At 39.0% G+C, this 14,940-nt stretch overlaps 1 protein-coding gene across 3 annotated transcripts in view; it reads right to left on the bottom strand.

Annotated features, from left to right (window-relative positions):
* The window catches only part of Ahctf1 (AT-hook containing transcription factor 1), a 56,208-nt gene that overhangs the window by 8,541 nt on the left and 32,727 nt on the right, over positions 1–14,940 (bottom strand). For 2 of the 3 annotated variants that reach the window (XM_005078149.4, XM_021231870.2), the window contains exons 27-33: positions 14,132–14,324; positions 13,156–13,365; positions 12,168–12,582; positions 10,002–10,101; positions 8,502–8,596; positions 6,123–6,322; positions 2,992–4,753 (exon numbers count right to left, since the gene is read on the bottom strand). In XM_005078149.4, coding sequence (XP_005078206.1) covers positions 2,992–4,753; positions 6,123–6,322; positions 8,502–8,596; positions 10,002–10,101; positions 12,168–12,582; positions 13,156–13,365; positions 14,132–14,324 — 2,975 coding nt within the window. The remainder of the gene's footprint in view (positions 1–2,991; positions 4,754–6,122; positions 6,323–8,501; positions 8,597–10,001; positions 10,102–12,167; positions 12,583–13,155; positions 13,366–14,131; positions 14,325–14,940) is intronic. The other variant, XM_021231871.2, reaches the window with a different exon arrangement.

Here is a 14,940-nt window from a genome sequence, read left to right as displayed (position 1 = left end):
ACCTTTTAAATAATGTTTCTGGCCAGGCAGTGGTGGCGCACACCTTTAATCCCAGCACTCGGGAGGCAGAGGCAGGCGGATCTCTGTGAGTTTGAGGCCGGGCTGGACCGACAGCCTCCAAAACAATACAGAGAAACCCTGTCTCGTAAACCCCCCCCTCAAAAAAAAAAGTTTCTGTGATTATGAAAGCAGCAGTGTTGTGTGCCAGAGATTATATGCCAGAGTTTACCAGGCTTTAACTGTGCCTCAGCTAACAGAAAATAGGATACATGTGACAAGTGTTTCAGAATAACTGTTCTGTGATGAGCAGAAGGTCAGAACAATCTGACGCATATAGCAAGTACTTTATAAACACATGTCTGTATGAAAGGAATGCACACAGACAGAGAGACACACAAATAGACTGGCTGACCAACATTAGATGTCAAATCCTGCTGTTATGACTGCTGCTGGCATGAACAGTTTCAGTAGGTGGTAGAGGCAAGAAAGTGACAAGTTTGGGGCCCAGCTGGCCTGATCTTACTTCAAACAAAGCAAATGTCACCACTACTCAACAAACCAACAACAAAACCAAATCCCAACTCTGTGCATTCAGTGTGGATGTAGGGAGGCATCTATGGACATCAGGACAGAAGTGCACACTCTTGTGTGTAGGGAGCTGTGCTTGTATGGGTGTCCTGGCGGCTGGTCCTCAGGTGGCTTCCACCTTTTGGCTGATGCAGCATCTCACCATTGTTGGGTGTGTGTACTATGCCAGCTTTTCACATGGATCTTGGGTGGGGTCAAAACTCAGGCATTCAAGTTTGAAAGTCAAGTGCTTTACCGAGCCAACTCCCAGCCCACAAAAGTCATGGCTCTTAACAAAAAAAGAAAAAACACTGGCAGAATCCAACATCTTCACTGCAAGTTTTTTTTTTGTTTGTTTGTTTTTTTTTGAGACAGGGTTTCTCTGTGGCTTTGGAGGCTGTCCTGGAACTTGCTTGGTAGTCCAGGCTGGTCTCGAACTCCCAGAGATCTGCCAGCCTCTTCCTCCCGAGTGCTGGGATTAAAGGTGTGCACCACCAACGCCCGGCTTTCACTACCAGCTTTTAAGAGGCAGAAATTACACTTCAGGCCATAGATGGTGAGGTACCCTTCCTACTGTTAAAAATACAAATCTGCCTCTATTCCTAACTCTTTCTAGGCTACCTGGAACAACCACTTAAGCTTCTCTTACTTCTAGGGACCAGAACATATGTTTTACTATCTAAGATTCTACAGTAGATGTGTACTTTTTTTTTAACAGAAAAACAGCTATGTAGAAAATTATGTTAAGATGACAAAGAATAACTAAGATGTTTGTTATGCTATTCTAAGTTAGCATAAAAAAATGTTGCTTCCTATCCTGTAGGATCTAAAGAACATACAAATATTACCTGTTTTTACCAATTTCACAGTTTTTTATTTTAAAAATTTCTCTCTAACATAGCAGCTTAATATAGTTAAAACTTTCACACATTTTTCTATCTCATTTTTCTCCATGCAAACTGTAAATAAAAGGCAAGTAATCAGGAAGGAAAGAATTGGTACTATCACACCCAAAGATGTCCTGCAGGAACCCAGTGCTGAGTTTAAAGGCATGCACCACCATGCCCAGCTAGATGGAAGATTGTGTTTTTTGTTTTATGCCTTTTCAAGACTGGGTTTTCTCCGTGTAGCCCTGGCTGTCCTGGAACTCACTTTGTAGGACAGGGTGACCTTGAACTCAGAGATCCACCTAGCTCTGCTTCCCAAGTGCTAGGATTAAAGTTGTGCTCCATTATCACCCAACAACAGATTTTTAAATGGGCTTATTTTCCACCTGGCCTTCAAGACAGGCGGCAACTACATAGGAGTTGCCTTACACAGTATTACAGTTCTTAAATGAATAAAGCTATCAATTGCTTTTCTGAAAATCAAATTTTAAACTGTAATGTCAGTAACCATATTTTGCATGCCTGACCATAATTACTAACACTAACTTTAGGAAACATTACTCTAATGATACCAGTCAGCTACACTGATCTGAACCCTTCTGGACATTTTTACAGCACTTCTCCCACTGAGGTTCTAATACCATAGATACTCTGTATACCTATCTGTTACTTGATGTACATATCTGCTCTACATAAAAAGACAGTTTTATCCTCTGGAAAGGAGAGCATCACCCTCAAGAAAGCATTAGTTTTATCAACCATGTGACATGCTCATCCAAGACAATAAGAGATTATGCATGAGACATGGCAAAAGTGCGTATAGACTTATTTCTGTTGATCCAGGCCACAAAATGTTGACAGCTGCCCATAAAACAATTTGGATTTGTGGCTGTCACTGGGACACAGGTCAAAAGCTATGGTACTCTTAAACAAAATAATGATTCTATGCCACATGGATGGCACGTACTTGCAATCTTAGCACTTGGTAAACAGAGGAAGGAGGATCAGAAATTCAAAGTAATTCTCAGTCACACAGTGAGTTCAAGGCCAGTATGGGCTACAAAAGACCTTTTCTTGGTTTTCTTTCTGTTTTCTTTTTTTCTAGACAGGGTGTCTCTGGTCTCTGTGTAGCCTTGGCTGCCCTGGAACTTGCTCTGTATACCAGGCTGGCCTTGACCTCATGGAGACTGGCTGGTATGAAAGAAAGCATGTGCCACCATTGCCCAGCTCAAAAAGAGTTGTATTTGAAAGGAAACAATAAAGCCTATGTCAAATAGACTGTGTGACATAAAAAGTCACACACAACCTCTAGACAATCTTGCACTTGAAAATCTAGTAAACAAACCATTATGTGAGGCTTTGTTTTTGGGGGGTGGGTGTGCTGTGTCTTAATTATATACTTTTCTTTCTCTCTGTCTTTTTTTTTTTTTTTTTAAGGAAAAACACTCAGTGCTTCAAATCAAATAGTGTTTTTTAACAACCAAATACTAGGCTGTGCATTCTAAGTAAAATAAAAGTAAAGAATAAAATTAAATACCTTTTGTTTTCTTTGGACCCTTCACTGAAGGAGAAAATAAAGGATCAGCTTTGGGTTCTGAAAAGTCCGTCAACAATATGGTCTTTCTAGACCTAGTCCTTGTGCTCCAGGAAGATTTAGTCAAAGTCGCAGCGGCAAGCAATCTTTCTTCCTGGTCAGCTGGCTCTTTGTGGGTTGTTTCAGCATCAAACTCTGCTATTTCCGGTATTGGACTTTTTTGGCTTTCATTTGCAGACTTCTTTGCAGGTTTCTTATTAGAGGTCATCTTTATAGCAATTTCCTCATTTGGCACTAAAATGGATTTTTCTAGAGTACTCACATTTCTAGCTGGGGTGTTCCGAGTAGATCTTCGGACACTCAGAACTTCTCTCTTTTGGGGGCTTGTATGTCCCTTGACAGCTGTGGAGCCACCATCTTCTAATGACACTACTTTCCTTGGTCTACCACGCTTCCTTGGTGTGGCCGGCACATCAAATTCTGTTTGAATTGACACACGGGATGAATCAAGTGTAGGCTCTTCTTTCACACTCGACACACTGACTTCTCTCTCTTTGACCCTTCTTCGTTTAAGAGGCAGTTGCTGGTCACTGGGTTCCTCCTGTTTATCCTCTACATTTTGAGAATCTTCTAAATCAGCATTCCTCCTCTTTTTGTTGGTCCCGCTATGACTCGCTGCTGTACTGATGTTTAGATCTCTTGTGATGTCAGCACTCTGCTCATTTTCTACAGATTTCTTAAGCCTTCTGGGAGTCCCTTTCCTAACTGATGAGAGCTTGTCTCCTGTTCTAGAAGGCATGTCTTCAGTGGCTGGCTCCAGCAGCTGTGGTCTCAGCCTTTCTGGTGGATCCTGTGGCTCCTGCTCCCCAGCGCCAGGGCTTGCTAGTGTGTCTTGGCTAACTTCTCTTTTCTTCCTTCCTCTCCTAGGAGTGAGAGAATTTTGAGGGGTTAGCTGGGTCTCAGATGCCACGTTTATATCAGAATGGGTACGGTCAGAAGACCCAGGAAATTCCTTTACTTTTCTAGTTTTCTTCTTAGGAGTAGCAATTGCTGAGGACTCCTGTTGTTCTGATGAGACATTCATGTTTTGGGCACACTGCCTTCTTGTGCGGGTTCTAGTAGAAACCATGTCATCACCATGGCTGGTGTTTTCAGTTTCAGCACTTGTTTCCTGAATAGTCTTCAGTGTAGATTTTGTTAACTTAGAGGAACGTGTAACCTTTGGGCTTATTAAGGCTACATCTTCATCAACAACCTGTTCCAATGTTGCTGAGGTTGCTTCTTTACTTCTTGTGTCTTTAATTACATCCAACAAATTTTCTGCAATTGCCACTTTAATTGGTTCAGGCACGTATGGTAAAGTCTCTACCATGCAGGATTCCTGGTCACCGGTTACATCAGACAGCAAATCTGTAACATGTTCTTGATTATCAGGTTCCTCCCGGGACGTAGCTTTTTCCTTGGTTGCTAAGTTAGTTGCTTTTGATGACATATTCGTTGCTGCAGAGTCACTTGCCTCAACTTCTCCTTCTTCACCTTCCAATATCAAGGTAAAGTTGCTCTGTGCCACGAAAAGTTCCCCATCAACTTCGGCGATATCACATTCAGCAGAGTCTTTATCATCAGGCGAGTTACAAAACTGCTGTTCAATGGTATCAAAATTATATTGAAGTTTAAGTGTTCCTGATGGATACAATTCATTAAAGGAAAGATTCTTGGCTTCCTCTTCTGAATTTTGAACTTCAAGTTTTTCATGTCCAGTCAGCTAAAATAAATTAAAGGTAAGAAACAAGTTAATGAACTATAAAAATACATTTTAACTTAAAGCATACAGGATTTTAATGACCATCTTACTCTTTGTGTGTCCATTTTACAATACAAACTATACTTATGGCATATGTTAATGGGTTTACTTCATGAAATATTCACTTAAGAAACGAAACCTCAGTCAAAAATAACTACATAGAAAAAGATATTGAGATTATAGTTGGAATTAAACTAGAAATTCCACATTTCTTTAGCTAAAAAGACAGTACTAATAAAATCTTGAAAATCATTATGCTAACAATTCTAAAATCAAAAACTTCTTCATTTATCTAAGAAAAAAACTTAACCACAGAAAAGGAAATAACCCCAAACGATAATTCCCAAATTACCTAACTATTCACACTTTTCTAAACAGCATGATCCCCATAAGGTTGAAGAACAATTCACCTACATAAGCTCCCTTGGGCTAGACTCAATCTTCTTCCCTTTGCTGGGGTTGCACAAACCATGAAATTCCTAAGGCTGTCAAGTTCAGTACCTCTCCTGCAAGGGTTTGGTGGAAGAAGGAATGGTCCTTGCATTTACCTTTTGGTAAGAGGGAAGGGGAGAAAAAGGAGGAGGTAGAGAGTAACAGAGAGATCTCCTGACCAAGAAGGAAGACATTATCACCCACCTAGACAAAGACATTTTCCCACTCCCCATAGTGAGCTGATAGGCGGGACACAACCTAGAAATGAGGGGTCCCATTACACCACACCCACATTTTTGTTAGCCTCCAAACTGAAGAAATAGGAGATTTAGTGCCATTTATCTCAGGGAGAGAATACTTATAAAGATTAATGTAGATGAATTTGTAACACCCCCAATTCCATACAATTAGATTTCTATGAGTGATTAGAATGATTAGAAGAGTTGGCTTTTAATCCTCAATTCATTTACTGAAAGTTCCCTTGACAATGAAAGGGATTTGTTAAGATTTTAGGAAAGCAGGAAGTCCTACAGAGTACTCAAAGAATCCTTTTCTCTAATGTCTTTCTCCCGCATAAACAGAGGGAGATCCTGTTTCACTGTATTCACTTATCATAGATGGGGTCTACATGTCAAGTAACCACTATGTTTACTGATAGCTAAAGAACTTCCATTTAAAGCAAATAAGCAAAAAAATAAATTGCTGAATTTTAGCTTATAATTTGTTTTTTCATAAGAATCAATCACTTAAATGTTATCTTATATTCCAGAAAATATTTATATGTTTATTTTTTGAGCAGATCGTTATATTGTCAAATGAATACACTAAGTTAAGTGATTATCTTTGAAGCCCAACTAAATGAAAACTTGTAAAGCATTAAAAAAATTAATATTTTTACATGAATTTCTTGAGTATCAGGAGGACTGACAGAAATTTGAGACTTTTCTTCTGGTAAGCCAACATGTACATCAGCTTCTATTTCATGATTTTCCTGTAGGTTTAACGTTAGTTTCTGGTCAAGGCTCTGATCAGAGGAAACAGGGCACTTGGAGGTGGTGGGCCCAGAGTTTTCACCATCTTGAACCATGTTGGCCATAGCTGAAAAAACAAACAAACAAAAAATAGTAACTTCTTACATTCCAAAACCCAAAACTTGATTCATAAAATTCAGAAAGCAACAGACTATCTAGACGTAAGAGTATCTGAATATGCTGTCACAAGGTTTGTGACAGCTTCAGGAGGAAGACCTATCCCCATAAAGGCAAACATGGAAGATTCCCAAATTGGAATACAATCCTTGCCATTATTGTTAAAGTTTACTGTGATGATAAGTACTTCTAAGGGGACTCAGACTCTAGAAAGCCAGTCAAGGTCTGCAACCTGGACTTTGAGGTAGCTACAAAATGGATGGATGGGTGTTGTTCTTTTGGTAGAGAGCGTCCAAGTGGGTACAGATGTTTTCTTTGGCACTTCCTAAGTTTATGACCCACTTAAAAAGGAAATCCCTCTTTCTTTTTGTCTAAACTTTGTATGTTACTATGAGGCTTGGATTTGTGACTGACACAAAATACAATAATAACACCAAAGGGGAAAACAATGTCTATATTTAGCCTAATTAATACCCCTATACTTTAAAAACATAATGGTGTTTATATACATATGTTTATATGTAATTATTAGTATATATAACTATTAGTATAATGTTTGGCACCATAACCCACCCCCCTCAATACATGAAGTACTCCAACCTTTAATGGAAAAACATATTAGAAGTCTTTGTGTGGTCTTTGACCCTCTAAGGTATGTCTACCAAAGAGAAAAACGATACCCACTAAAGAAATAATGAAACAATAACTGACAAAAACATTGTGATCAAATGTCTACAAAGAACTAGTTAAGCGTATCATAGGACATCCTTATTCAATGATAGGGTATGGTATTAAAGGACAGGATGATGTATGTATTACTGCTGTGGAAAAGGTCTTAAATATTTTGAAAGTTTTTTATTTTACAGTGATGATGTAATGATATTTATAATAATAGGCAGCATGCATTAATTTTTTTTACCCTGGAATAGCTCAGTCAGTACAGACCTGAGTTAGGAAACCAAAGCAGTTTCCATCAGATCTGCGCATTCTGCAGTTACATTACATCTCCTCTTCCCACGCGTGGAGAAAACACACAACAACAAAATTCAGGAGGAAGATATCTTAAATTGGTAACAACAGAGCCTAAAAGGAGCAATCTGGCTTTTACTTTACGTATTAACAATAAACATACATTACATCTCACATTCCTTTTGTTGTTGCTGTTTGTTTTAGAGACAGGGTCTCTATATGAAACAATCCTGGCTGTATTGGAGATGCCATGTAGATCAGTATAGCCCATGAATTTATAGAGTAGTAGGAGTAAAGACGTTGAGTCACCATGCCTAGTGCATTTCATATTCTTAATCTTAGGGCAAAATTCTCAAGCTTGCGCTTGTCCTGGACACTGCCCACACCATGACAGGCCAAAAGCTGGAATAGCGGCAGGTATGTGCTCTAGGCCTGGACAACCTCATCAAAGCACAGTGTTAAGATTAAACAAGCTGATACATGAGATGTCTGGGAGAAGATATTCCATATATCTGCTTTCTCTTGGTCTAACTGGAACCCAGAGTAAAAACACCACCGTCAGCCAGGCAGTGGTGGCGCACACCTTTAATGCCAGCACTTGGGAGGCAGAGGCAGGCGGATCTCTGTGAGTTTGAGACAGTCTGGTCTACAAGAGCTAGTTCAGGACAGGTTCCAAAGCCAGAGAAACCGTCTCAAAAAACACCACTTTTTCATTTGCATAAAGCAAAACTAACCATATAAAAAATTTGAAGTATTTAGTATATATTTATGGATTTCCCTGAAGAAACTGCTACGAACTGCTAATTTGTTTTGCTATTTCTTCCTATCCAAAAAAAGTATGTCCACAAAATTCACTGAGATTCCTATTCCTTTTTTGAGACAGGGTTTCTCTGTGTTAACAGTTCTGGCTGTCCTGGAACTCGCTCTGTAGACAAGGCTGGCTGCAGAACTCACAGAGATCCTCCTGCCTCAGCCTCTTGAGTGCTGAAATTAAAGGCAAGCGCCACATGCCCAGCTGAGATTCCTATTCTTAAGAGTCTCTTGATATCCTTAAAATGCTTTTATACCAGGGAAGCTGCCCAGAGGAGAAGAATCGAGAAAAGAAAAAATCTAGTGATATTCTTTTAAGAACATGATTCAAAACACTAAATGATACATACATTCATTGTGGTCTGCCCTGATTGTGGAGGCTTGGCTTTCAGCAGACAGTATTCCATCCAAAACTGATGCCTTGGATCTTGAGGTGGGGGTTTTCCTTGAGAAACAGAAATGCACACTTGAGTGTATGAGATCCACCTGTCCCACCCTCTTCTCTCTACTTGCTACTTTGTTATGAAACCAAAACACAGAAACCAGTATCAAGCACAGTTTAGGTTTTATAAAATTTATAAGAAAATTACTGTTGCATTTGTTTTTTCTACTTCTTTTCACTTTTTGTAACAATGGTATGGCCTTAAAAGTTCAAATAAAATGACTTCTGAGTGTCTGTCATGATATAAATTACATTTCAGGCATTTAAAAATAATCAGCAATTCCACCGCTACCAGCAGCGGCCAGACAGCAAGAACTGAAAGTCTAAGGGAAATCTGTGCCCTCAGGCACCAACTCTTTAAAAGCTACTAAGGAAATTTATTTAAATCTCTTTCTGCTAAAGAACTTAGGATTCAAAAGTTGAGGTAGAATCCTGCTTCCCAGAGAAGCAACTCACCTCTTCGCATCCGAGAAGTCCCCCTCCTTATAACCCTTCTCCAGCTGACTCCTCCCTACAACTTCCTGTCAGCTAGTTTCTGACCCAGCCTCCAGACCACAATTGGATTTTATTTAAATCAAAGACACCTTTGCATCATTAAGCAAATGTTCCAGAGTACAAGCAAAAGTAACACTCCTTAAAATAATATCCTACAACATTTTGGTCTTTTGTTTTTTGACACAGGGTCTCATTATGTAGTTCTATCTGTCCTGGAATTCAATACGCAGACAAGGTAGGCCAGTCTGGCCTTAACTCAGAGATCTGTCTGTTTCTGACTCTCAAGTGTTGGGATTAAAGACATGTGCCACCATGCCTGGCACATTTTTCGGGTCTTCTATCACATTCAAAAGAGGAATGAAACTATCGTAGGAGGTGGCAACAGACCGAAAGGGGCAGTGAAGGAACCAGCTATCACCTTCTTTATGTCCCTTTTGGTGTGTGTACACCTGTGTATAGCTGCACACACATGGATGCCAACCTCAGATGTCTATTATTTCCACTTTTTTTTTTTTTGGTGGGAGTGGGTGGGGTTTTGTGTGTGAGGTGTGGGGGTGTTTCCAGACATGGTTTCTCTGTCTTGGCTGTCTTGGAACTTGACCAGGCTGGCCTCTGCCTCCCTAGTACTGGAATTAAAGGCATGCGCCACCACCATCTGGCTCCAGGATTTCTTGTGTGAACAGAGCTGGTACTCTAGGAATCCAGTATGATTTTATATAGATGCTGGAAACAGAACATGGGTACTATGGAAGAATAGCAAGTGTCTAATGTGGTCAGAGACATCAGATCCCTGGAGCTGGAATTATTGGCAATTTTGTGCTATCTAATGCAAGTGCTTGGAATTGAAGTTGGGTCCCACTCTTAACCAACAAGCTATTATCTCAACCCCCCTCATTCATTCCCATAACCTCACCCTTCACAGATGGATGGCACACAAAGAGAAGCTTCAACTCTTTCAACAGGGCTTGAGTGACTCAATTCTGAAATTGCCTCCATTGCAGCTTCTACAGTGCCTGTAAGTCATACAGATAACGGCCAGTTAAATGTCTTACCATAACATTCTGATTTGTTTTCATTCCTTGGCATCAGACAGTTAGCATTTCCTTCTCATTTTTTGGGCCTAGCCAGGAGTCCCCTATTAACTTCCCACTTCTCATTTTTGGTGTAATGGGTGGTCTCCTTAATAACTCAATCCTCAATATCCTAAGAGATAGTCAAAAAAACAAACAAGCAAACTAAAAACCCACATGCATGCTTAGCTCAGATCACAAACCATGTTTAGAAGCTGTGTTAAGCTTCAAACTTAACCTATTACACTCCAGGGTTTATGTTATATGCTATCCCTCCAAAAAGAGGAGTACTTGAGAATGCTTAGTAGAAATAATAAAGGTACTACTATGAGTATACTTACCTATGGGTGACCATTTAAGTATTTTATTGGACTACAGCATGTTAAAAAATAAAGCTGCATGACATTCTAGATACATTTTCTATTTATAAGCCAAATCCTAAAAAGGTCTTAGAACAATTAATGTCTATATTTGCTAAAGACACTACAATCTAAATAGACTTACTCACCTGTTACAAAACCTTTATTCTGTCTAGGCTAAAAACATTAAATACAATCTATTTATGATACAGCTTTTTTTTAGAGGTAAAACTCCATGTATCCCAGGCTAGCTTCAAATACTGTGTAGGCAAGGAGGACCTGGAACTAGGTTTTCCTGCTCTACCTATTGAGTGGGGTTTCAGTTCTACTATGCCTGCTGGATTTGGTGCTGGGGGTTGAACCCACGGCTTTGATGCATGCTAGGCATCAATCGAGCTCCATCGAAATGACAGATTTTTTTTGTATGCATTTAGTTTTATAGATCTAAAGAAATACCTTTCATAAAGTTGCTCAAACATATAATGTTGTAAAACAGGCATTTGATCCACCAATTCTAAGCCAAGTCTCCCTTTCTGATGTTCTGTTGGCCCCATATCCCAGGACAGTATTAACCAAGATGCATTTAAAGGTCTGCCAATACAGTCCACTATACACTACACACTGTACAGGCAAGGAGTGTATCTAGTGCATTCACTACTGATAGTCAGCAGCAGCCAGCACTTTGCTGTGGGTTGGAGAAGGTGATTTTCTACTACAGAACACACTTTAGGGGCTCAAAAAAGTATCTTCAAATAAAAAAAACAACTCCCATCACCAAAAACCAAACTTGTCAGTAGACAAATGATTATTGAGGCAATAGAATCCTGGGCCTGAGCACATTTATGACCTTCATGTGCTTATTTCAGAGAGCAGACAGCAGAATCAAATTCCTGGTTTCTAGCAAACAGACTATAGTCTAAAATTTCAGTATTAACCCAGTCTATAAAATTGGCACTATTACTTCTCACAGTTACTGGAAAACCTTCAAGGCAGACTACAGCATGTTAGGTCTCTTCTTTAAACACTCCCCAAATGTGAGTGTCAGCAAGAAGGCCTGGGCAACCTATGGGGCCCTGAGCTGTGGATCAGTGTCTATCCCTGATATACAAACAGTCTTCGTGTGCCTATAGCACAAAGAGGGATGCTCTCTCAGCCTGGACTCTTAGGGGAGTGCCTGGAACCTACCCAGAGTAAAATGACAGACTCTGATATCCCCTATGTGGAAGGATTTGGCAATAGGGTGGGAGGGTGGGGGGGAAGGGGAGTGTGGGAGGAGGGGAGGGAGAGGGAACTGGGATTGACATGTAAAACAAGCTATTTAAAATTAAAAAAAAAATGTTCCGACTACTGCTTTATAATATAGAGAGAATAAAACTACAAGTACTTTATCATAAAAAAAAACACTATTATTGCTGTTTTCCAAATGTCATGGCTAAATAAGAAAGGTAGCACATACAAGTTCTCTTGTCATCAAATGTAGGTAAGACCTACTTATGAAAGAACAGACATGCTTTCCTAAACTGAAATAAAATTTACTTTGTCTAGGACCTAGTACACTGTGAGAAAAAAAAATGTTTATTTAGCCTTGACGCTTTCCTATATAGAAAATGTCCTATTATGAACTTTTGAGTATATACAAAGACTTCCTACCCATTTGTTTCTCCACAGTTGAAGGAGTATCTTCTGACTTAAACAAATCTTTATCATTCTCCTCAGTTGGTAGAGTCGAGTTAGCAGTTAGTTCAGTGGAAGCACTTGCTGACGTGGGGGACACAAAAACACCATCTTCCAAGTCTTCTGGGGATGGTGCATCATGATATTCTAAGGATGTCTGGTCTGATCTGGTAGAAGCAATGCTGTCTTCCTTGCTCACGTCCAGTTTCTCCAGACTTCGTGAGTGGCTGCCCAGTGACCCTGCAACCACTTTCTGATGACCCTTTGCAGGGATATCCAGAGGAAAATACGCATTTTTATCACTAGTCTTCATCCATTCAGTTTCTGTTGCGAGTTCACATTTATGGAAAGATGTACTAACAAACACTTTTGCATTATGATCTTCTGTAGCCTGGGATTTATGAAAAGAAAATTAAAGCATCAGAGCCCCTAGCTACCCAACATAATCACACTCATCCTTTCCACACTTCATTTTTTGGAAGTTTCTTAATTACAATTCATTTTTTCAAATCAATTTTTCTTCAGTTGCATTACTAAAAGTGAACTGCTGTTAACATTTCTCTATCAGTAATTGGTCACCAATTTTAAAACGAAATACAATGTACAGGAGAGACAATGAAAAATTATCAAGTGGGTAATTTCTATTAATATTAAGTAAAGTGGACTTCACCGACACTCTATAAACCAATTAGGCAAGAAAAGCAACAAGATATTGGATGAAAACCAAATGATCAGGACATATATATCCTAGTTATTTCTGTCACCAAAGATGCAGTTTCTCAGTCCCTTTATTTTAATACCATACATAAAACACACACACACACACACCTATACCTATTTTATTTTACTTGCAGAAAATATATATTGACTTAGTCCATGTTCTAAAGGTTTTTGCAGGATTATTTTGTAGTTTCAAGACTAGATTGCATAAAAAAAGAAAATCTGTGATGTTAATCAAACTTACTCTATCTCTATCAGTCCAGTGTGTGTTCATGCCTTCTTCCATGAATGAAATCCTGGTTTCTTTAAGTCTGAAAGGTGGAGTGAGAGATCTTCCAGGTGATAGAGAGGGAGATGCTAAAGGTGTTGTTCGAAGACCAGACCTAAGGATGGATGGAGGAGTAAACTCGGCAAATCCAGAAGAAGTAGCTGACATAGCCAAAGATTTAGCTTTCTATGGTGAAGAGCAAAGAGAATCATATTATTTGTGATTGTAAGTAATTTACAAGGGCAGAGAATAATTTCAAAGCATATACAAAATATAAAATTCAACTAGAATTTTCTGTTCAGTTTACAAGACAAAATTATTTTTACACTCTAAAGGCCCTGACTTTTTCCTTTAACTAATAAAAAAAATCATTTGGAAAAATGAAAAATGTGTATGCCCATTACTACCAGTAATCACAAGTTTGGATTTGTTCTCCTTTTAGTACTTTATCAAGGATGGTTGAAGAAAAAACCTTTTAAAGATCATCTGATAACAATAGTTCAAAGTAAAACAAGCACAAATAAGCCTAAAACCAAAGTATTTAGAAGAAAAAAACATACAAATATGACAATTATCATTATCATAACGTATATACATACAAACATATATATACATATATATACATACACACATATCACTGAAAAGTCTGAAAGCCTTTTATAAAGGACACTTTATGATTCTCATATACAGATGTTTATTATCCTCTATATAGTACTTTGAAAATATAAGTATAGCCAGGTATTGGTGGTGGCACCTCCTTAAATCCTGAGTTCCAGGCCAGCCTGGTCCAGAGATCAAGTTCAAGCACAGTCAAGGGTTACCCAGAGAAACAATATCTCAAAAAAGAAAAAGTAAAACATTTGACTATCCATAGCTTTGCCATAAACAGCTTAATTTCTCTGTGCACTTGAAACATGCTAATTCCCCAGGGCAACAGATAAGCAACACTAACCTTAACTACAGGAGGAGTTTCAAGTAAAAGTAATTCTGAAGGCCTGGAGGCACTCTGATGTGGCCTTTTTAATTGTGAACTTAATGGCAATGAACTGGATAGCAGACACAAAGGAGATCTTGTGGGACTTCGCTGAATAAACTCCAAACCCTGAGAAGGCTGGGGGATAGGATGAACAACCAAATCCAGTAATCTGCAATTAAATAGAAAAAACTTAGCAACTTCTTTATTAAGTTCAAAACAAAGACTCATATTTGTGTGCTCGCTACTAAACACCACTACTATAAATGTAAACAATTTAGGCAGGTATATTAATGAAATAAAAATGCTATCATTAGTTTAAAAAGTCTGAAGTTCTTTCAAAAGCAAAAGGGAATTAAGAATTGTAGATAATAGTTCCAAAACAAAGAACTTCAATTACCCACCCTCCCTTTACATGAAATTTCAACCTCCAAGAAACATCTTCAGGTCACAGTATCTGGTGGACCACTTATTTAAGAGTGTGTGTGTGCATATAGCCAAGGATGGCCTTTAACCTCTGATCCTGCTGTTGCCTTGCCTCCCAAGTGCAAGTATATACCATCACTCCCAGCTTATGGTTAAAACGTTTAGTGATCAGCCGGGCGTTGGTGGCGCACACCTTTAATCCCAGCACTCGGGAGGCACAGGCAGGCAGATCTCTGTGAGTTCGAGACTAGCCTGGATTACCAAGCGAGTTCCAGGACAGCCTCCAAAGCCACAGAGAAACCCTGTCTCGAAAAAACAAAAAACAAAAAACAAACAAACAAAAAAAACCAAAACAAAACAAA

Source organism: Mesocricetus auratus, unplaced genomic scaffold (genome assembly GCF_017639785.1).
Source record: "Mesocricetus auratus isolate SY011 unplaced genomic scaffold, BCM_Maur_2.0 Super-Scaffold_100676, whole genome shotgun sequence".
Lineage (NCBI taxonomy): Eukaryota > Metazoa > Chordata > Mammalia > Rodentia > Cricetidae > Mesocricetus > Mesocricetus auratus.
Note: the sequence above shows the minus strand (reverse complement) of the source record. Positions and strands in the feature narration are given on the sequence as shown.